Source organism: Myxine glutinosa, chromosome 3, assembly GCF_964187855.1.
Source record: "Myxine glutinosa chromosome 3, kmMyxGlut1.1, whole genome shotgun sequence".
NCBI classification, from domain to species: Eukaryota; Metazoa; Chordata; class Myxini; order Myxiniformes; family Myxinidae; genus Myxine; species Myxine glutinosa.
Window position 1 is genome coordinate 139,358,871 of NC_136263.1, and position 23,218 is coordinate 139,382,088.

The 23,218-nt window shown below is 45.1% G+C and overlaps 1 protein-coding gene across 2 annotated transcripts in view; it reads right to left on the reverse strand.

Moving 5' to 3' along the window:
- Positions 1–6,472: 6,472 nt before the first annotated feature.
- LOC137423169 (otoancorin-like) overlaps positions 6,473–23,218 on the reverse strand; it is an 86,622-nt gene continuing 69,876 nt past the window's right edge. For both annotated transcript variants that reach the window (XM_068110032.2, XM_078774605.1), the window contains exons 20-25: positions 17,375–17,557; positions 15,463–15,599; positions 13,156–13,295; positions 12,587–12,684; positions 8,693–8,831; positions 6,473–7,448 (exon numbers count right to left, since the gene is read on the reverse strand). In XM_068110032.2, the coding sequence (XP_067966133.2) occupies positions 7,369–7,448; positions 8,693–8,831; positions 12,587–12,684; positions 13,156–13,295; positions 15,463–15,599; positions 17,375–17,557 (777 nt within the window). In that variant the 3' untranslated portion in view covers positions 6,473–7,368. The remainder of the gene's footprint in view (positions 7,449–8,692; positions 8,832–12,586; positions 12,685–13,155; positions 13,296–15,462; positions 15,600–17,374; positions 17,558–23,218) is intronic.

A 23,218-nucleotide genomic window follows, 5' to 3' on the forward strand; every position in this document is an offset into this window, starting at 1 on the left:
ACTGGCTTTGGAGGCCAGCTTGGAAATGTGGTTTTCCCAAGAAAGATCATGGCAGATAGTGAGACCCAAAAGCTTGAGTGACAGAACTTCTTGGAGAGGATTGTTGAGAAAGTAGATGGGAGGGTTGTCCAGTCGATCTTTTCGGAGAGACATAGTAAGAGAGTGAGATTTGTCAGGATTGAAAGACATGTTCCACTTGTTTGACCAGTCTGTGATTTTGTCCAGGTCTTCAGAGAGTGAGGAGGCTGCAGACTGCCGATCTGAGGGCAGAGGAATGGAGCGGCAGAGAGTGGAGTCATCAGCAAAGAGATAGAGAGGATTTTCCAGAGAGTCAGAGAGATCATTGATAAAGTCCAGAAAAAGCACAGGGCCCAGCACACTTCCTTGGGGAACTCCAGCCTGAACAGGAAGGGGAGATGAGAGAAGTTCATTGGAATTTAATATTTAATATGCACTGGAATCACAGGCACTGTGCCTGTGACACACAGGTTCACAGGTTCATTGGAATCACAGGCACAGGCACATTATATTTAATATGCACTGCACTGGCAGGGCCCAGCACACTTGGCATTTAATATGGAAATTTTTTTTTGTGGGGGTGAACTTACTTTTCAAGATGACTTGGAACCAAAAGTTCATTGGAATTATGTTGAAATTATTCTAGATTTTGTTAATGTGACCTTTAAAAGAAACAAAAACCACATTTGACATTTTGAAACAAATAAATTGATCCTTGAAACTGATGTAAACTGATATCGAACTCAATTCATGGACAGTACTGTGTTAAACTTCTCTACGTTTTCCAGAAGTATCTCTTTATTTTGCACATTAGCCAAATTTTTTTTTAACAAAAACAAAAGTTAAATTACGACTGGGATTACGGACAGTAAAATTACAGTTCAGTACTTCGTGTAACCCCCACGAGCATTCAGGAGAGCACGTACACGTTGAGGCATGCTGTGCACGAGATTTGCCAAGGTTTGGACAGGAATCGCTTGCCTTGCAGTGACAATAGCCTGCTGCAATTCACGCACAGAGGTCGGCTTCTGGTCCAAGTGGTCGATTTGACGCGTTAATTCTGCCCACAAGTTCTCTATCGGATCCATATCCGGGGACATGGCAGGCCACTCCATATGCTCTACACCACTGTCAGCAAGAAAGTGTTGGATCATGCGAGCACGATGAGGCGGTGCATTGTCATCTTGGAAGACAAAGTTTCCTCGAAAGGCTGCACGAGCAAATGGAAGCAATGTTTCTTCCAGAATGGCCCTGTACTTGAACTGGTTCAGGTTTCCATTCAGAACAACCAGGTCAGTTTTGCCCCCTGCATGAAAAGCAGCCCAAACGGTCACCCCACCACCTCCAGCTTGGACTCCTGGCACCACACAATCTTTGTTGTAGGCTTCATGCACTTGTCTGCGCACTCGGACACGGCCATCTTGACGATAGAGCAGAAATCTAGACTCGTCACTGAAGATCATGTGATTCCAGTGTCCTGGCTGCCATTGACGGTGGGTGCTCTCTGGCCCACTGCAATCGGCGCTGGTGGTGTTGTCTGGTCAGGTGTGGCTTTCTCAGGGGACGCCTGGCACGATAGCCTGCTTGAACCAGTCGTTGGTTGACTCGCCTTCTGGATACATGCACATTTATCAGTTGCTGCCACTCAGCCCTAAGCCGATTCGCTGACTTGGTACGGCCATTGCGGACTAACCGGTGCAGCTGGCGATCATCCCTCCTTGTGGTTCTGTGGGACATCCTGGCCTCGGTATTGGAGTAGGGACACCTCTCTGAGCATTTCGTTTCAGGATCTTTGACACCTGACCTTGAGTGATGCCATACTGCCGAGCAATAGCACGCTGTTTCATGCCAGAATTTCGTAAAGCCACCACTCCATGACAAACAGCATTGTCGAGTTGACAGACCATCTCCAGAGGAAGCGGCAATAACTTTTGGAGACGTGCAGCAGTTGTTTTCCACTAATACAGAACGCAACAATCCTTGTATACCCGACTGTGAAGCCAATCGTCAAATGCACCTGTCCGTACATTTTGACACGCCACCTGTGATATAATCCTGTTGTTGACTTCTTGCTGCGACAGACAATCAGTAACATGGTTCTTTTAACAAATAAATCACCAAAGTGTAAAAGAAACTTAACAGATTTTTTTTTTTTTTTTTTTTTGTATACTGAATCGAGGCTCGTGAAAGAGCTAACATTAACTTCACAAACAAATCGACCAGACAAACAAAATACACAAAAAGAGGGAGCGGAAGACAAGATGGGGAGAAAAGGGGAAGCACACACACACAACATCCGAGAGCAGGGAGATGTGTGGAAGGGAGAGGGCCCGGGGGGAGGAGGCGTGGGAAGGGGGGGGGGGGGGGAGGGAGAAGTATAAAGTACAAGGACACCAAGGACTTCCAGGACAAAAGTTGGTATTTCAAAAAGTGGAATTGGGGTGAAATTAGCGGGGGTAGAAAAGATCAAGGTTTTGGATGGGGGAAGATAAGAGATGGTGGTGAACAGCTGTTTTAAAGACTTGGAGGTGGAGTGGGATTGAAGAGAGTGAGGGAGTTTGTTCCAGAGGCGGGAGAAAAGAGGAATGAAGGAGTGAAGGTGAGCAGAGAGTCTTGATTTTGGCAGTTTAACCAAAAGAGGGTTGCAGGCAGATCTTGTGCGACCTGTAGGAATATTTGCGGGACAGAGCCCAGAGAGAGCTGGGGGGGCAAGGCCAGAGAGGAGTCGGTAGAAGACGGAAAGACCACCAACCTGCCTGCGGTGAGTGAGTGAGAGGCCCTTGGAGTTAGCTTCATCGTGGGAGATTCCAATGATTCTGAATGCTTTGGTTTCAACAGCGTGAAGGCGAGCTAGGTGCGAGGCAGGAGCACCAGCCCAGAGGGGAGAGCAGTATTCCATTGAGCTGCGGATGAAAGCCTTGTATGTGGTGAGGAGCTCAGGTGTGCCAAGGAAGGACTTCGCACGACGGAGGATGCCCAGTCGGCGACTGGCTTTGGAGGCCAGATTTGAAATGTGGTTTTTCCAGGAAAGATCATGGCAGATAGTGAGACCCAAAAGCTTGAGTGACAGAACTTCTTGGAGAGGATTATTCAGAAAGTGGATGGGAGGGTTGTCCAGTCGGTCTTTTCGGAGAGACATCGTAAGAGTGTGAGATTTGTCAGGCTTGAAAGACATGTTCCACTTGTTTGCCCAGTCTGTGATTTTGTCAAGGTCTGCAGAGAGTGAGGAGGCTGCAGACTGCCGATCTGAGGGATGAAGAATGGAGCGACAGAGAGTAGAGTCGTCAGCAAAGAGATAGAGAGGATTTTCAAGAGAGTCAGAGAGATCATTGATGAAGACCAGAAAAAGCACAGGGCCCAGAACACTGCCTTGGGGAACTCCAGCCTGAACAGGAAGAGGAGATGAGAGAAACCCATTCAGGGCCACACGTTGACTACGACTAGAGAGGAAGTCCGCCAGCCATGCGTGGAGATTTCCATGGATACCAAAAGAGGAGAGTTTGGTGAGCAGAGCGGGGTGCCAGACCGTATCGAAGGCACGTGATATGTCAAGGGAGACTGCTCTAATTTCCTGTTTGGCATTGAGGACCTCCATCCATTGTTGAGAAAGCAGAAGCAGCATGTCCAGAGTGGAGTGTCCAGGTCTGAAACCATATTGATGATCAGAGATCAAGCCATTGGAGAAGAGGAAAGATTTCCACTCTGTATTGTTTTCATGTATTGTTATGCATTATGTTTTCCACTCTGTCAAAGCGCCTTTGGGCTTCTGGAAAAGCGCTATACAAAATAAATGAATTATTATTATTATTATTATTTCATATCTGAAGCAATGATGGATTCCATGACTTTGCTGATAATTGGGAGAAGGCTGATTGGTCTGTAGTTGCTGGGATCTGTTTTTGCACCTTTTTTGTGCAAAGCGGTGATGTTGGCAGATTTCCAAGCAGATGGAAGATGACCTTGAGCAAAAGAGAGGGTGAAGAGAACAGAGAGGGGGAGTGAAAGAGCGGAAGAACATGATTTTAGGACCCGTGGGCTGATGCCGTCAGGTCCAGTTGCAGAATCAGAGTCGAGGGTTGACAGAAACTTTTCCACCTTGTCAGGAGGAAAGGACACAGAGTCCAGGAGCAGCTGGGTACGACTGGGTACGGTGGGTACAGAGAGGGATGGGTTTGGGACACAAGATTTAGAGGCAAACACAGAGTTGAGGCGATTGAGGTGAGTTGAGGTGAGTTGAGGCAAACACAGATTGATATACTGAGTTAAGAAAGTAAAGCCAAGTCAAGAAAAAAAAAAAATTCCATATTAAATGCCAAGTCTGTATATAAATATATATATAAATATATAAAAATATATATATATATAAATATATAAATATATGTAAACATATACTGAAACGCAAAAGAAACTTACCACCTTTGAAACCTTTAAATATCAACAATAACACCACGTGTAGTAAATGTGTGAACTTATTTGTGGACAATAATGTCCTCACTGTCAGACAAAACGGTCACGGATGGTCACTTGAACCTTCAATCGTCACTTCATAGCACAGCTGTTGAACAGCCGTTTTGACTGTCAGTGATTAGCCAAGGGGTACGGGATGATTTTAATGAGCTGCACGTGATGTCTTGATATTGGCTTTTAAAAGACCAGTGCAAAATGGGGATTTCAATCAACATGCCACGATTGTCAAGGGATCAACGGCAGCGTGCCCTGGGCATGCTGCAAAGCGGACTGAGCTACCGTGAGGTGGCATGTCGCCTTGGCTGTTCACACCAGACGATATCGGCCCTGGTGGACAGAGACACCCTCCACAACTCTGCAGATGACAGACCTCGATCAGGGAGGCCAAGAGTCACCACTGCAAGGCAGGACAGGCAGATGGTCCGAAGTCACCTGCGGGATCGATTCCGTCCAGCATCCCGCACTGCGGCAGAAACTCCGGGGCGTGCAAACCCACGGATCTCCAATGATACTGCACGAAGACGACTGCATGACTATGGTCTGACTACCAGAAGACCATACAGAGGCCCCGTGATGACGGCTGCCCATCGCCGCAACCGACAGAGATGGTGCCAGCAGCATCAGCGGTGGACCTTGGCGCAGTGGAATGAGGTCGCTTTCAGCGATGAGTCAAGGTTCTGTGTGGACAGTCCTGATGGGCGTGAGCGTGTCTGGAGAAGAACTGGCGAGCGATATGCCGATTGTTGCGTGCGTCAAGCCAACAGGTGGGGTGGCCCAAGTGTGATGGTGTGGGTCGCCATATCAGGCCGGTACAGGACGCCACTGGTGGTTGTGGATGGGAATCTTAACGCCCAGCGGTATGTGGATAAGATCCTGCAACCTCATCTGCTGCCATTCCTGCTAGACCACCCAGAACTGAGAACCTTTCAGCATGACAACGCTCGTCCCCATGCTGCTCGCTTTACCACTGCATTTCTCCAAGGCGAGAACATCAACACCATGCAGTGGCCTGCGCTCTCCCCTGACCTGAATCCCATAGAGCACCTGTGGGATGAGCTTGGGAGACGCGTAGTTGGCAGGGCCAGGACACGGGCAGAGCTGCTTCAGACATTGAGGACTGAGTGGGACAGAATCCAGCAGCAATCCATCCAAAGACTGGTAGGCAGTATACGCCGATGATGCACTGCCTGTATCCAAAACAATGGTGGCCACACACGCTATTGAAAGGGGACTCACATTGCACCCTGTGCTGTTCTGTACTGTAGAACAAACTGATGAGATGGTGTATCTTGGTCAAAAACTTGACATGTCATCAATAAAATGCCAATGTTTCAATTAGCAATTGTTGGTTTGTTTTATTTTGAACTGTTACAATTTTATTACATTTCAAACAAGTGGTAAGTTTCTTTTGCGTTTCAGTATATATATAAACATATATATATATATATATATAAATCAGATCTCGTAACTCAATTTTTTAGATGTCATTCTTGCTTTACTTTGAGAGAGAAGGAATTAGGTACAAGATTTTAACTTGCATTACAGCTCGTGACTATTGCTTCCCAAAGAGGTTTCACAAACATTACTGGAAACGTCGCCATTATCACATTACGGCAAAATATACAATTGTCAAAGTACAATAATGCTATTGAAAGGAATCGAGGATTGCCTACATAGCAACTGCAACCAATCTATATATGTGCTCAGTTCATTAATGCAGACGCAGTCACTTGATATAATTGGGAAACTATCCACATATTACATCTGCATTTGGGAGAGGATGTCAGGAGGGGCTGAATTGGGAAAAATAAGTGGAGGAAAGAAAAGGCGAATAAGGGAGGGTATTGAAGAAGGCAGAAAGGAAAATGCATGGAAGAGAAAGAGGCTAAAGGGATAGGATGGAGGAGGTGGTGGTGGGGGGCGGGGGGGGGCAGGGGGTGGTGGTGGAGAGGTGGTTGGGTGAGAATCCAAACTTGAGTTGCCTATATAAGTTGAGTCTTTATTGCCGATATAATTTATTTTTTGTCCCATACACTCCAACCACCTCTCCTGGTTGCAACCACGTGCACTAAAAAAAACAAGTTGAATTAATAAAGCAGGATTACAAAAACACATACGAGCAAAGAAAATTTGATTCGATAAATATTTGGGATATTATGTGATAAAATATTTTTTATGCCATAGTTTATGAAACATCATTCTGAAGACAAATACCTAAAATACATGGCTGCATACTTCACATTCGGGATTGTTCTTCATCCATTAATTATACTCTACTTGTACTAAATGTCGATTGATGCTCTTTGTATGCTTTGTTGCCTAAAGCTTGCAGTAAACAACAACAACAAAATTAATACAAAAACAAAAAGAATCAAATTGTGGGTGTAAATATAGTACCTGAGAAAAGCATTTACACCAAGACTGTGCCAACATTTCCTTGACAGAGAACTTAGTAAACCACTTCCTGTTGCTACAATCCAATGTCCACTATCTGGCAGTGTCTATATACTGTTAGCTCAAGGACATTGTTTTACAGGACAACTTAGGACAAAAGGTCCAACCAGCATCATCACCCACACGACCATTACATTCAATTTCAATTTTTTTTTTACTGTATGCTTTAGGCACAGCAAGCAGGCAAACAGTGGTGATGATTATATAAAGACAAGTCAGGATGTTAATGTAAACCTGCTTATTATTGATCTTAATGACCACAATATTTGGAGCATTTTGTATACATTCATCAACAGTAGTAGTTTAACAGGCTTGTTATGAATGTTTAAATAAGCACCACACGTTAGTAAGCTGTTGTGCTTGTGCAAGGCCCCAACAGTAGCGGTATCATATAGGTTGGGCTCCGTAACCTTTGACTGCACCCTGATGCTACAAAGCTATCAGGAGACAGAAGAGCAGGCTGGCCAGCAGCGGCCATGGCTGGAGGCAAGGAGACCCTGAATGAGGATCTGGGGAGTAAGTGGGAAGAAATGGAGCATCTTGGTTATTCATTTCACGAACAACTATATATATATATATATATTATATACATACACTACATCACGAAAAGTATGTGGATACCCGAACATCTCATTCCAAAATCATGGGCATCAATATGGAGTTGGCCCCCCTTTGCTGCTATAACAGCCTCCACTCTTCTGGGAAGGCTTTCCACTAGATGTTGGAACATTGCTGCGGGGATTTGCTTCCGTTCAGCCACAAGAGCATTAGTGAGGTCGGGCACTGATGTTGGGAGATTAGGCCTGGCTCGCAGTCGGCGTTCCAATCCAACCGAATGAGCGACCGCAGTGACGTCACCACCACGCAGGTCCGCCTTGTCTGCGAAGCTCCGGAAGACCATCTCGCAGCACTTCATCACAAAGATGGTAATTCAGATACTGTCGCAAGTGCATGAAAATGAACTGTATGAACTGGCGCTTCTCCATTCACAGTATAAAGTCGCATAATTGCTGGTATATAACCGAAAGGTTTTCAGAGTCACAAGTGTGTGGGAAGCTCGCTGCGTTGCCCTGATGATGCCCAATAAGGGCGAAACCAGGTCGGTAACTGAGTTTTCATGCACTTGTGACGATGTCTGAATTAACATCTTTATAATGACGTACTACGGGATGGCTCTTCCAGAGCTTCGCAGTCAAGGCGGACGTACGTGGGGGTGACGTTACGGCATTCACTCATTCGGTTGGAGCACTAAATTATATATACAATATATATATATATATATATGCATAAAGTGCATTCAGAAGATATTCACACCCCTCGACTCTTTTCACACCTCCTGACTTGATTATATATACAGTATATATATGTATATATATATATATATATATATATATATATATATATATATATATATATATATATATATGTGTGTGTGTGTGTGTATGTGTGTGTACATATATGTGCATGTGTTAGCTCATTCTAAACTGTTGAGCAAGAGACCAGTGGAAATGAGGTTCATGAAAAATATCAGTGAGAATACATTCAAACCACAGTTTCCTGTCCACATTTCATGAGTGTTTGTTTTAAGTGGCTGTAAAGGTGGTGTATAAACATTAAGAAGCGAAGCAATACCTTCACTCCTGAATAAAAACCTGTTAATAGCAATTCTTTTTACATCAGGAGATGGCTCTCTTTTCCGTGAGATGAACTAATTTGTGTAATTGTGTCGGATAGAGTGAGAGTTGGCTGAAACCTGGAGGAAGAGGTGAAATCTCTTCGAGCGCTGTCTGGACAGCAGTCAGTTGCTCGGGGTTGAGGAAGTTCCTCTGTTCGTTGGACATCCTTGCGAGACTCTCGGGATTCATGCCTCCCAGCAATTCTGGACTCAATTCCTGTGTGGATATCAAAGAGGAAAGATAGCATGGAAGTCCAGACAGACGAGACTACATCATAAGGACCAGGCCTTATGCGGTCAGATTTTACAATTTGATGCTCAAGATTGTCCCAAAAAAACCACAATTAGATCTATCCATGATCATTGGAAATAATGATTTGGTTTCATATTTGAAAACTTATATGGTTCAAGGTTTTCAAATAACTATTTGTTATTTGAAATCTTGAATCAGTTGTAAAGGCTTTTCATGAATTCAATCTTTCACTCACACATTCATAGGTTTGAAAATTCACACTATGTTGTATACCATTGCTCTGTCGACAGCAATTTCAAAGAGAGGACATTAAAAAATTTGAACATGCTTATTGGCACATAACCTTTTCAAACAGTATGGTGGATCTTTAATATCCATGAGGGAGTGCTACCAGATAAGACTCGAGGTGCAGAATGTTCCCGTTAACGTATGGTGTCCTCAATGTCAATGCAAAGCAAGATGGCCCTCGGTGATAATTTGTAGATGGATCCTATTCAATCGGGAGTCCATGGCAGTCCAGAAAACTCAGCGGCGATTATAAGATGTTGGAAAATGTTCTCACCTGTGCTTGTTATTTTTTATATTTTTTTTACAATTGGCCAGCTGTATCATTTGCCTCAAATAGTTCAATGTGACCAAATTACATCGTTTTCTGTTTGAATTTACTTCGACCGTAATAGTTTACTTCATCCCTCAACGACTTTTAAAAAGAGTAGGCCATTGTGTGGGTGCCCCTTTTTATGTTGAAGGCTCCAGGCATGGACTATATAACCCTCATCGAGGCCAGGCCTTAAATAAAAGAGAATAAAAGTGTATGATGTTTGTTTGTGAGAAAGAGAGATTGAAGCTAGCCAGGTATCTGTAATTTGAGGGCGACAGAAAGTAAGACCAGCAATCCTGACACCGAGCATGTAAGATGGTTCCGGGCACCACTTTAACGCTCCTAAGTCCGAACGGTAGTACTACCCTGGGCGGTTGCTGTATACAACCTACTACCTAAAAAGACCTGTCAAATTTGTAAAATTGTGCTCAAATTGACAGCAACCTGTGATGGATCAGTGGTCTAACTGCTGAGCTGCTGCTGAACAGATCTGCTGCTAAATGAGCTGCTGAACAGATCAGATCAGTGGTGTATCCAGGGTTGGTTCTTCGCTACCGAAACGTTCAAGAGTTGTTGTGGCTTAGGATATTCCAGGTAGAGTCGTGGGAGAGTATACGATGACGGGAGGAGAAACGAATCATACTGACAGTGAGGAGGTGGAGAACAGGTGGATGAAGAACAAGCAGTCGGATGAATCTATGAGAAGAAATAGGATAACGCTAAAGTTTGGAGGTGTGGGTACAAAGATGGGATATGGATGGTTATCCTGGTGACGGAGCAATATTACTCATTATGCACAAATGGAAAATACATTCACATCACTGCCAGAGTGCCTTAACACAATTATATTTTTGCAAATATTTCAATGGCAAATAAAATGGGCTACTTACTGAACAATCAGTCCATTGACAAAACGCCCTGGATTTGGAGAGAAAGCTTTCATCTTTTCTATTGTTTCCATGGAAACAATAGCGCATTTTGCTGCTAATTTCAAAATACACCATCGAGTGCTTCAAGTGCATTAGTGGTTTCTCTCGTACATTTGGGATTATTTTCAGCATAAGAGTTGCATTTGGGCGTCACACACAGGCATAACATTTTATACCAATTCAGGAGGTAATTTAGTTCATTACCAGGTGAAGGTTTTGAATCAGTAATCAGTATAACTTGTGCTAAAAACTGATTTTGAACTGTCAGGAAGTGCGAGTCGAAATGGTGTACAAGTTGCTGTGGTCAGAGCTCATTTGTAAATCCGTTCTCCCATCTTCCCCCCTCCCTACTGTTGGTGCATGTTAACATTGTTAACCTTTTGGTTAACCTAGAATTATTTTTTGTATACAGAGTCAAGGCCATGAAAGAGCTAGAATGCTGAACAGATCAGTCATAAACAGAACAAAACAAACAGTAGAGAAATGGAAGGGAGTGGGGTGGGGGGGGGGGGGGAGGTGTGGGGGGGAGTTGATGGACAAAATATATGGAGACTTAATGGACAAATAATGGGTGTGGGGAGGAACGAGGGGTCGGGGAAGACGACTGAGGTGGACGAGATGAAACTCTCAGGAGGAAACAACTGGATATTTGGAAGGTGCCAGGTGGTGTGATTGGAAGTTGGTAAGGGGAGAGGGATGTCGAGGGAGGGAGGATTGGGGGGGGGGGATTAATGGGGTAGAAAAGATCATGGTTTTGGATTGCGCACGATCTGAGATGGTGGTGAACAGATGTCTTGAAGACCTGGATGGAGCAGCGAGATTGAAGAATAAGTGGAGGTTAGTTCCACAGGTGGGGAAAAAAGGAGAACGAATGAGTTGTTGTTGTTGTTGTTGTTGTTGTTGTTGTAAGGCCCTGGACAGTTCTCTCGATGTTGAGGTTTGACAGTTTCAAGTTTGAAAGTTAAATATTGAAGCTGGAGAGATGTTGTTTTTCCTGGGAGTGGACACACACTTGTTGCAGACTTTGTGGAATGAGCTGAGATTTCCTTCGTTCAGGTGTGCTTTCCAGGAGGAGAAGTTTCAGAGCGTTGTTTTTCCACGTTGTTTCAGAGCAACTGCCTCACCACTGGATTCAGCGTATCATTGGTGGGAAGAAGGGCGGCAAAACTGAAGACGAGATGGGATGTATCTGTGCATTATAGAGCAGGTATTTGTGGAATTCTTTTTTCTGTACATATTCTGTGGAAGAATTCCCAGGCGGCTAAGTAAATATCAGGGGCAGTAGATTTAGGAGACCTGGCCTGAAGTCTTCTTCTTCTTCCTACGTATGCATCACAAGGCTGTGTTGTAGCAATATTGGCTGAGGGCGCAGTTGTGCCGCTGATGCAAGGCATCAACTTTTTGGATGACTCGATCCGGAAGTTCTCCAACTGTTTCGTTGTGCAGAGACACACCCCTTTCTTGCAGGTACTTTTACCTCCGCCACCGAAGGTGGCTGGAGGTTATGGTTTCACCCCTGTCTGTCCGTTTGTGAACAAAATATCTCGAAAAGTTGTGGACGGATTCGGACGAAATTTGGCAGAGAGGTAGCGTATGTGATGAGGACGAAATGATTAGACTTTGGTGAAGATCCGGATTCGGATCCGGCTACTAGAATTTTTAAAGTGATTCTTCACCATTGGGAGATTGGGCCAAAAACGATACATAGCAGGATGTCTCAAAAAGTTGTGGATGGATTTGGGTGAAACCTGTTGGACAGGTTGTGTGTGTGATAAGGACAATTCAATTCAATTTTGGTGAAGAATGTTTCTACATTATATTATAAATTCTGTGTTGTGATTTTCTGGTCTCCTCTGATACAAAACGTAAACTGTTCACCAGGTGGAGGTATGCTCTCTACTGAGTGCCGTTCTAGTTTCTTTTGTCTTTTTAATTTTTTTAGTTCGCCCTTTTTTTTTTAGTCATTCCATTCTACAATCCTTGTCTGGCAGGCATGAAATAGGTCCATGTCGCCCCGATCGACTTCGCTAAAAGGGGAGTCTGTGCATGCTCGCCGAGCAATCTGGGGCGGATTACGTAATTTCGAAAGTGCCGGTATCATTTCAAATATTTTACAAAGAGCTTCAAACTACGAGCTTGTAAATAATTTCCCAAAAATAGTATGGCAAGTTATGGTGCCTACAACCTACCTTTAAAACAGCTTCAGAAAGGAGAGGCATAGCCCCTGGAGGGAACACCTTTAGTAGATCTTTTGACATACTTGACAGTTCAAAAGCATTCAATCCCGCTGTGGAGACAAAGCGTTCCACAAATCACGACTTTGCCTCTCAAGATGGCTGTGAAGGAATGATTCTATTCACTTTAAACCATTAATGATACATAGAAATTCTGCATAAAGATTATTACTGGGGGTCACCAATTCGTTATGTACACAGTTGTCACACAATGTATCCACCAAATTCCTCCACCCTCTCCCTTTATGCTCCATGTCTATTCTCTTTCCTAAGAAACCCTCTCAACTCTCTTCCTTTTTTTCTCTTCCCATTCCCACCATATCCCTAACCTATTTTCTCTACAATCATCCTCCCTTTCTCAATTCAAATGTACTAACTATATTACGCAGCTTACAAAGACTGAAAAGGATGCTTTAAGCTGGTACAATTATGAGCAGGCAAACATCAGGTACGGTAATTTAAGAGTTCTTAAAAACTCAATTCTGACCAGGTTTGTTTATTGTTACCATCATTGAATGTCATACCAGCCAGTTTTCCAATTTCAAGCAAGATGGCCGTCGTCCATGTAGCCAAAGGTCCTATTGCCTCTTCGGATTTATTCTTAAGGGCTGCCAGTGTTTCATGCTGGAGGCAGGTCATTTGACCCATCTTGGCGATCACATTCCTGCCAGGCACACACCTTGCTGTCTGTAGTGCTCGTTCAATGGATGATGTGGATATTAACTGTCAGCTTGACATACGCTGAGGCTCTTTGTCCAGGTGAATCACCGGCAAATTGCTTCAGTGTTATTCAGGCTTCACTCAAGAGTTATCTTGGGGTCTTTTTTTTTTTGTATACAAGATCGAGGCTCGTGAAAGAGCTAACATTAATCACACAAAAAGTCAAACCGACACATACCGACACATAAAACACAAAATAAGGGGAGCGGGAGACAAGATAGGGAGAGAAGGGGAAGGACACAAACACAACATTTGAGAGCAGGGACATCGGGAGAAATGTGGGAGGGAGAGGGCTTGGGGGAGGTGGGAGAGGTATAAAACATATGGACACTGCAAGGACTTCCACGAAAGAAGTTGAAATTTCGAAAAAGTTTATCTGGGGTGAATTAGCGGGGGTAGAAAAGATCAAGGTTTTGGATGGGGGAAGATAAAAGATGGTGGTGAACAGCTGTTTTAAAGACCTGGAGGGAGGAGTGGGATTGAATGGAGTGGGGGAGTTTGTTCCAGAGGCGGGAGAAAAGGGGAATGAAAGAGTGAAGGTGAACAGAGAGTCTTGATTTTGGCAGTTTAACCATTAGAGGGTTGCTGGCAGATCTTGTGCGACCTGCAGGAATATTTGGGGGACAGAGCACAGAGAGAGCTGGGGGAGCTAGGCCGGAGAGGAGTCGGTAGAAGACAGAAAGACCACCAACCTGCCTGCGGTGAGTGAGTGAAATGCCCTCGGAGTTAGCTTCATTGCAGGAGATTCCAATGATTCTGAAAGCTTTGGTTTCAACAGCGTAAAGCCGAGCCAGGTGCGAGGCAGGAGCACCAGCCCAGAGGGGAGAGCAGTATTCCATTGAGCTGCAGATGAAAGCCTTGTATGTGGTGAGGAGCTCAGGTGTGCCAAGGAAGGACATCGCTCGACGGAGGATGCCCAGTCGGCGACTGGCTATGGAGGCCAGCTTGGAAATGTGGTTTTCCCAAGAAAGGTCATGGCAGATAGTGAGACCCAAAAGCTTGAGCGACAGAACTTCTTGGAGAGGATTGTTGTGAAAGTAGATGGGAGGGTTGTCCAGTCGGTCTTTTCGGAGAGACGTAGTAAGAGCGTGAGATTTGTCAGGATTGAAAGACATGTTCCATGTTTGCATCACAATTGAGTGTATAATCGCATGAGATTTACCCATTCAATAACTTTTCCCACCTGGATGTCATCAGTCGAGCAGTTAAGTCAGTTGGAGACACAGTTGGGAGGAGGGATAACAGGGAGCAAGGTAATAGGAAAATAAGGAGAAGAGAAGAATATTACAAAAAGTGTGACTAGATGCCTGATGTGCAGGTATTAATGAGGGTGCAGCAAATGCAGGCAGTGGTGAGGTTGCAGTGAGGATGCAGTGAGTGCTGGCAGTTGTGAGGATGCAGTGAGTGCAGAAAGTGGTGAGGGTGCAGGAAGTGGTGAGGGTGTAGCGAGTGTAGGCAGTGGTAAGGGTGCAGCCAGTGCAGGAAATGGTGAGGGTGTAGCGGGTGCAGGCAATGGTAAGGGTGCAGCAAATGCATAAAATAGTGAGGATGTAGCAAGTGCAGGAAGTGGTGAGGGTGCAGCAATAGACGAAGGTACGAATGAGGCCAAGGAGACAGTTTTTGTCGACGATGATTCTATTAATATATAGATTTTTCATTCTGTAGGAAGGATCGTAGACATAGAATTGTATACCGTTTCGAAGGAGTTAGGGACATTGAAGGAAAGTTAAATGACATCATATTGGGTCACGGCAAGAAGATGTTGACTGTGGCATATGGGGCCTCCTCTCAGAAATTCCGGTCTGGACTTGAAGCCGGAAGGAGCTGTGTGCTCATATTCTTCAATCACCTCTGTAGTAGCGTAGTGTCAACAGTGGGCAGTGGCCATGGCGGTATAGTGTCCGACTGCACTTTATTGCATCCAAAATAAAATTTATTTCAATAAGAAATTGGGAGTGGGGATGAAAACCAAAAGGGGGCGACATGCCAAAAAGTTTGGGAACCACTGCTCTAGGCCATCCTGCTAACCGGGAATGCAATATAATTATATAAAAGCTGCAGGAAACTTCCAGCAACTGTTACGATGGGGCAAGCAGGGAAAGGTCACTCACCTGTACTCGGTTGATTGAATCTGCGCTATTTCTTGGACCGTCATGCCACAGATGAACTGGCCAAGCGCAGTGAGATCGACAGCAGTCAAGTTCGGGACAGGAACATTTTCGAAGTAGTTCATCAGAATGGCAGCCACCTGCACAAACATTAAAATAACTTCCAGGAATGAGTAGCTCATGTCCCTATTGAAGACTTCCCCACATTTTCAATCATTCATCATAAAAGCATTTGACATTATAAAATCTAGTTTCGAGATATAAACACAAAATACACATCCATTTGGCACAGATTATAAAAGGTGCAAAGCCTGTATTTTTTATTCTGATGGAAATGGATGAGCTTGAGGGTCCCTCCAAAAGTAATGCCCCACAATTGTTTAATAACACCATATTTATTATACAGCATTGTAATTTGTACAGTGTATAGGTACATCCTTCCAATCTCATAATATGATAATTATATTGTCTTCCCACATGTGGCGTTGCTGTAGCAGTTGCCCTCATGGATGTCTGTCAGAAGCAACGTGTTAATGTTATTGACTTATTTGTGTGTCGGGAGACGATTGGGTAACGTCCAAAAGCGACTACAGAAGGCGTATGTGGACAATGGTGTTGACTGCAGCATAGTTGGTCGATGGGACAAGCGGATATAGTTCAACATGCCAATATGCAATATGCAATATGGACGGATGTCAACGTTGAAAAGGTGAGTGTGGAAAAGCAGATTGGATGGGAACAAAATGGAAAGGGGGAAACACCAAGAGTAGAGTAGAAGTGAGATTGAGATCAAGGGGAGGGGGAGAAGGACACGTGGAGTGAACAAGCTCCACACAAGCTCAACTGGAGCGCCACTTGGTAGAGCGCATGCCTCCGCCAGGCTGAATAGTCTACATTTTGTACCCCACTAATAGGTCGAATCTGCATCTGGACCTAAACCAACATCTAATCAGCTTGTTCTCTTCACCTACCCAACTCATCCACCACGTTTTGTCATACCTCGCTACCTCACGAGTCTCAATAACTTTTTACAGTAATATTTTGGGCTTTTTTTGTTTCGGAATAAATTACAAAAGGATTGTTGAGTAAGTGATGTCACTTTGAGGTTACAAAGCCACAGGTTCCATCTCAATCACATCAAAATTGATAACAAAAAGAGAAATAAAATGTATTTTTCAAAATCAAAATAAAGGTTCCACTGCCCCTCCAAACATGCCGCCAATGTGGTCAGCAGATGCTCAGAGTGCACCTGAGAGCATCCAAAATGCCAAAGCTGCCAGACTTCGAAGGGGCCCCTGACTCCACTCCTTGATGTCTCCGCGCTCACAGCATCTTGTCGAGTATGCACCGTGTTCCCTTTATTTCTGGACCCTAACCCCAATCCTAATCCTAGATCCACCCCTGGAGTAGATGATACATATATACACTTGCTCCATTATATATTGATTTGCCGGGCATCGCTAGCGGGTGTGTCTGTAATTTTTGTTTTTCTGGCATTACTTTGCAGACCGGCAGCTTTCCTTCCATGGACAAGCAGCGGTCCCTGGACCAGCAGTTAAGAATCTGTGATTATAGATTACATTCTCATTGTCCACCAAGATTTATCTGAATCCATACACAACTTTTCGAGATATCTTTCCCACAGACAAACAGACAGACAGACAGACAGACAGACAAACAGACAGACAGACAAACAGACAGACAGACAGATAGACAAGTAAACATAACCTCCATCCGGCCGCCTTTGGTACACTTTGATAATTATGAACCAGGCAAAAAGAATACAAACTAAACTCATTGTTTTCCATCCACCTTTTGACCTCCGGTATGCTGACACCTAATGCAGGGTCTGCAAATTTTAAAGCCAATTTTCTGACTGACAACCTTTAAAAACATAATACTGATCAAAACGTACCTGCTCCATGCTCCAGCCAACATCTGTCATGTTCTGCAGTGACATTGGCAAATTGGTTAAGACTTCGAGAGTATCTACGGTGGTCAGATCAAGCTTCTGTATCTCTTCGGGGGACAGCGCCATTAAGATGTAACCAAGCTGGGGAATGATTTCCATTGTAAGGTTTTCCACCGTGCCCCAAACCTGCGCAGAAAGGGCAGATGTTAGAAGGAAGGTATTAAATGTACAAATGAGCAATGTAAGCATTTGTATGCAACATCTGTTTCTTTATCTTAGTAAGCTCGACTAATGACACCAATTTGCATCAAGAAAGGGCTTCTTTTTGTACTGCTTTTTAAATTATGTTGGGTGCACTGTACCAAGAAGTTATATGCATTGCATTTGTTCAGGAAGATGGCTGCCCTAGGCCGAGAGGAACCCACACTCGTCTCTAAGCTGTCTAGCCTGGCTGTTAACTCTTTGTTGGAGGAAAGAGATCGAGGATTAAGGTCGAAACGTCTGTTACTTTACTCCACACAGAGGGCTATGTTTAGATAAAAAAATAGAATTTTTTTTTTTTAAATCAGTTAATTGGCCTTAAGGCCTTGATCGGGATAATACACTGCCTGCATCTTTTTCCAGGAGCGATTGAGTAATATGTTTTGTGAAGATCGTATGTTGAGGTTGTAAATAGTGATTTGTTGTCAACAACACAAATTTAATTATCATAGTGTTTACAAAGGACAAGACGAGGCTTCCTGAGGCTCGTTTGCACGACGTGCTTGAGGCCTCCTTTCCTGCTTCCTGAGGCTCATTTGCACGACGGGCTTGAGGCCACCTTTCTTGCTTCCTGAGACTCGTTTGCACAACATGCTTGAGGCCTCCTTTCCTGCTCCCTGAGGCTCGTTTGCACGACGTGCTTGAGGCCACCTTTCCTGCTCCCTGAGGCTCGTTTAGACGACGTGCTTGAGGCCTCCTTTCTTGCTTCCTGAGGCTCGTTTGCACGACGTGCTTGAGGCCTCCTTTCCTGCTCCCTGAGGCTCGTTTTCACGACGTGCTTGAGGCCACCTTTCCTGCTCCCTGAGGCTCGTTTGCACGACGTGCTTGAGGCCACCTTTCCTGCTTCCTGAGGCTCGTTTGCACGACGTGCTTGCGGCCTCCTTTCTTGCTTCCTGAGGCTCGTTTGCACGACGTGCTTGAGGCCTCCTTTCCTGCTTCCCGAGGCTCCTTTGCACGACGTGCTTGAGGCCTCCTTTCATTCTTCCTGAGGCTCGTTTGCACGACGTGCTTGAGGCCTCCTTTCTTGCTTCCTGAGGCTCGTTTGCACGACGTTCTTGAGGCCTCCTTTCGTGCTTCCTGAGGCTCGTTTGCACGACGTGCTTGAGGCCTCCTTTCCTGCTTCCTGAGGCTCGTTTGCACGACGTGCTTGAGGCCTCCTTTCCTGCTTCCTGAGGCTCGTTTGCACGACGTGCTTGAGGCCTCCTTTCCTGCTCCCTGAGGCTCGTTTGCACGACGTGCTTGAGGCCACCTTTCCTGCTTCCTGAGGCTCGTTGGCACGACGTGCTTGAGGCCTCCTTTCTTGCTTCCTGAGGCTCGTTTGCACGACGTGCTTGAGGCCTCCTTTCTTACTTCCTGAGGCTCGTTTGCACGACGTGCTTGAGGCCTCCTTTCCTTCTTCCTGAGGCTCGTTTGCACGACGTGCTTCAGGCCTCCTTTTGTGCTTCCTGTGGCTCGTTTGCATGACGTGCTTGAGGCCTCCTTTCCTGCTTCCTGAGGCTCGTTTGCACGACGTGCTTGAGGCCTCCTTTCCTGCTTCCTGAGGCTCGCTTGCACGACGTGCTTGAGGCCTCCTTTCCTGCTTCCTGAGGCTCGCTTGCACGACATGCTTGAGGCCTCCTTTCCTGCTTCCTGAGGCTCGTTTGCACGATGTGCTTGAGGGCTCCGAGTGCTTCTGCTCACTGAGGATCTCACCTTCGAAAGTGTTGCGTTTACATTCTGTATGCCTGGCCATCTTAGCTGCTTAATGTGCAGTGTAAATGAACCTTTTCTTTGTTATCAATGGTGATCTCAAGCTTGTGGAGGAGCTTGTATGTGTCATGTATTTGGGAGGACGACTCGGCCATCCTTGTGCTTTTACATGAATTACAATGACTTGGATTGGTGTGTACGGTGTGTACCCTGGTTAGAATAGGTACACCTTATCCCTGCATGTCGTAAGAGGCGACTAAGAGGGTTGGCGTCAGGAAGGGCAATCCGGCCATAAAAACATTGCCTCAAAAAGAGAACAATGACAATGACAACTACATATGGGCAAGGTACAGCCGGAAGTGGAGATCGGTTTCTGAGGTTTGGGACATGGATTGTAGGGACAATGACAGGGAGATCAGGAGAAGTGGTGGAAGTATTGATCAGAAGAAGAGTGGCCATATGTTGTGTGCAAGAGACAAGATGGAAGGGAAGTGGTGTGAGAATGGTGAAGGGTAGGCAGGGACAGAAATACAAGTTTGTGTGGAAAGGGTGCCCGGAGGGCGTGAATGGTGTTGGTGTCCTGTTTTCTGAGGAGTTTGTAGACAGTGTGGTGAGTGTGACAAGCGTGAGTGATAGGTTGATGATGGTGAAAATGATGATTGGAAAGCTCTTGGTGAATGCCATCTCGGGATATGCTCTGCAGGTTGGTCGGAGCGATGAAGAGAAGGACAAGTTTTGGTGTGCGATAGAGAAGCTGATGGAAAACGTGAAAGATGAGGAAGTTGTTGTGGTAGGAGGAGACCTAAATGGACATGTGGGAAGGAGTATGGACGGTTTTGAGGGAGTTCATGTGGGTTAAGGATATGGTGTGAGAAATGGAGAAGGTGAAAGGATTTTGGAGTTTGCTGATGGAGCTAATTTGTTGATTTGTAATACTCAGTTCCAGAAAGGAGATAATAAGCTTGTTACATACAGGTCAGGTGGGTCGACGACAACCGTTGACTACCTGCTGGTGTGTAGGCGAGATAGGGGGCACCTCCGGGACACAAAGGTGATCCCGGGGGAGGAGGCTGTTTCACAGCACCACTTGGTTGTCTGCGACATAAGGGTGAAAGGTGCGAAGAGACCACGGCGGGTGAAGTACCAACCGAGAATGAAGGTGTGGAGGTTGAAAGAGGTGACAGTAAGGGAGGCATTAAAAGAGAGGCTGAGTAGGGTAGAGGATGATGTGGTTGAGTTTGAACGTGGTTGGATGTCAATGAAAGATAGTCTGTTGGGAGCCGTTGGTGAGGTATGTGGATGGACAAAAGGACCACCAAGGCACTCGGAAACATGGTGGTGGGATGATGAAGTTGGAAAGAGGATTGACGAGAAGAGGAAGAAGTTCAAGGAGTGGCAGAAGGCGAAGGGTACGGGAGCAGAAAAAGCAGAGCATGAAAGTTAGGCCAAGTAAAAAAAGAAAAATGTTTCTCGTCCAGACTTTTTTGAAAAAAGGAGGAGGGAGGCCCTTACTATTTACTATTTTCATTTTTTTTGCTATTTTTTTCCAAGATGGCTGCCATGAATTGAATGACCTCTGTGGCCATTCAACCTCACAACTCCACATTGAATGACCATGAAATAAATGAAAAATCAATACTGCAGAAATCTAGGCCTACTTTATTAACTACAACAGGGCCTAGATACCTAGCTTCTCACTCAGAGACCCGCGTTGTACTCCCACCTCCCACCATTAAACCTACATCATAGGGTAGGACTATGGCCTGACTGTATTCACACTTCAGAATACACGAAACTACAACTAGTACTAGGCCATCCAAGTATAGCGTTACAGCTACATATGGATTTTTTAATGCACCAAGTATGTAAAAACAAGTACACTAGAAAATGTATGTCATGATATGGCTTAAATATTTACGCGACATCACGACGCCAACTTACTTTCGTTGTTTGGTATCCATCACCAATATCATCTCCATCGTCAAATTCTCCACTGGCAAATTTAGCGAAGAGATCGTTCAACGTTCGCTTCTCATCTACAACTGATCTCGCGAACCAAGACTTCAAACCTTTTGTCGACGAACGTATGCTTACACACACGAATATCGTCATATTCCCTACTCAAATTTGTACCATTAAAAGTATGAAATGCAAGATTTTTACACGTAAATTGCACTTGCCCAGTGCACAACCGCTGCGAGAATTGACCGTCTTTAGCACAAAGTGTCTGCGTTAAGCCGAGCATGTATTAACCAGGAAGTTCCGTTAGAGGGCGCAATCCATAATAGTTCAGATCATCAATGCACAAGATACGATCAGCAAACGCCCGGAAACAGCAAGTTTTAGACCGAGTTTCTTCACAAAACGATTTTTTTTTAAACAAGTATATATTTAAAAAAAATAGTATTAAATAGTAAATAAAAGTAGGCGGCGACCAAAAAGGAAGCGGGCGGGGACGAGAAACATTTTTTTTTTTTAACTGGCCTTATAAGGCAGCCAAGAAGGCGGCAAAGAAAGAGGTAGCAAAGGCGCAGGAGGCATGTAGGAAAATGTTCGGAGAACGCTTGGATTCGGAAGAGGGTCAGAGAGCGGTATTCAGGATTGCAAAGCAGACAGCGAAAGAGAGGTGTGATGTGATGGGGGTGAGTTGCTTGAAGGATGAAGTGGGACAAATCGTTGTGGACTGAGATGGAATTAAAGGAAGATGGAAAAGATATATGGAAATGCTGTTGAATACAGAGAATGAATGGGATGGCAACATAGAGAGTAACCCAGTTTTAGGACCGGCAGAGAAGATAACTGAGAAGGAAGTTGAGGAAGCGATAAAAGCAATGAAGCGTAGAAAAGCGGGAGGGCCGACGGGAGTTGTGGGAGATATGTTGAAGGCAGCAGGAAGTTGGGGTGCGAAGAGAATGGCAGAGATCTGTAATCTGCTTGTGAAAGGAGGGCGCATTCCAGTGGATTGGGAACTGAGTACCCTCGTCCCTCTATACAAGGGGAAAGGTGACCCTCTGGAGTGTGGCTCGTACCGAGCGATAAAGTTATTGGAGCATGGAATGAAGGTATTGGAAAGGGTGTTGGAGAGGAGGATAAGGAAGAAAGTGAAGATCGACGAAATGCAGTTTGGATTTATGCCAGGAAGAGGAACGACAGACGCGCTCTTTATTGTGAGGCAGTTGCAGGAGAATTACATGGAGAAGAGGAAGAAGTTGTTTCTTGGTTTTGTTGATCTGGAGAAAGCATTCGATAGGGTTCCACGCAAAGTATTGACATGGGCATTGAGGAAGTTAGAAGTGGAGGAATGGTTGATCAGAGTTGTGATGGCAATGTACAAAAGAGCGCGCACAGATGTAAAGACGAAGGACGGGAACAGTGGTGAGTTTGAGGTGAAGGTGGGAGTGCATCAGGGGTCGGTACTAAGTCCACTACTATTTGTAGCTGTGATGGAGGTGCTGGCTCAGAACGTAAAGCAGGGTTTACCGTGGGAGTCGTTGCATGCAGATGATCTGGTGTTGATTGCAGAAAGTATGGATGGACTGAAGGAAAAGATGACCAAGTGGAACGAATGTATGGACACAAAAGGTCTGAAGGTGAATATAGGAAAGACGAAGGTGATGGCAAGTGGTAAAGTATGTGGTGAGGTGGAAAGAACTGGGAAGTGGCCGTGTCCTGTGTGCAGGAAGGGTGTCGGAGTGAACTCCATTCAATGTACAATGTGCGCTGAGTGGGTTCATCAAAAATGTAGTGGTCTGAGAGGGTCTTTAACCAGTGTGGGAGCTACATTCAAATGTAAGGTGTGCACAGAGGGAGCTGCAGATGGAGGAAATGTTGAGTTGGATCTTGGAGACGGCGTGAAGCTGGAAGGTGTGAAAACATTTTGCTACCTCGGAGACATGC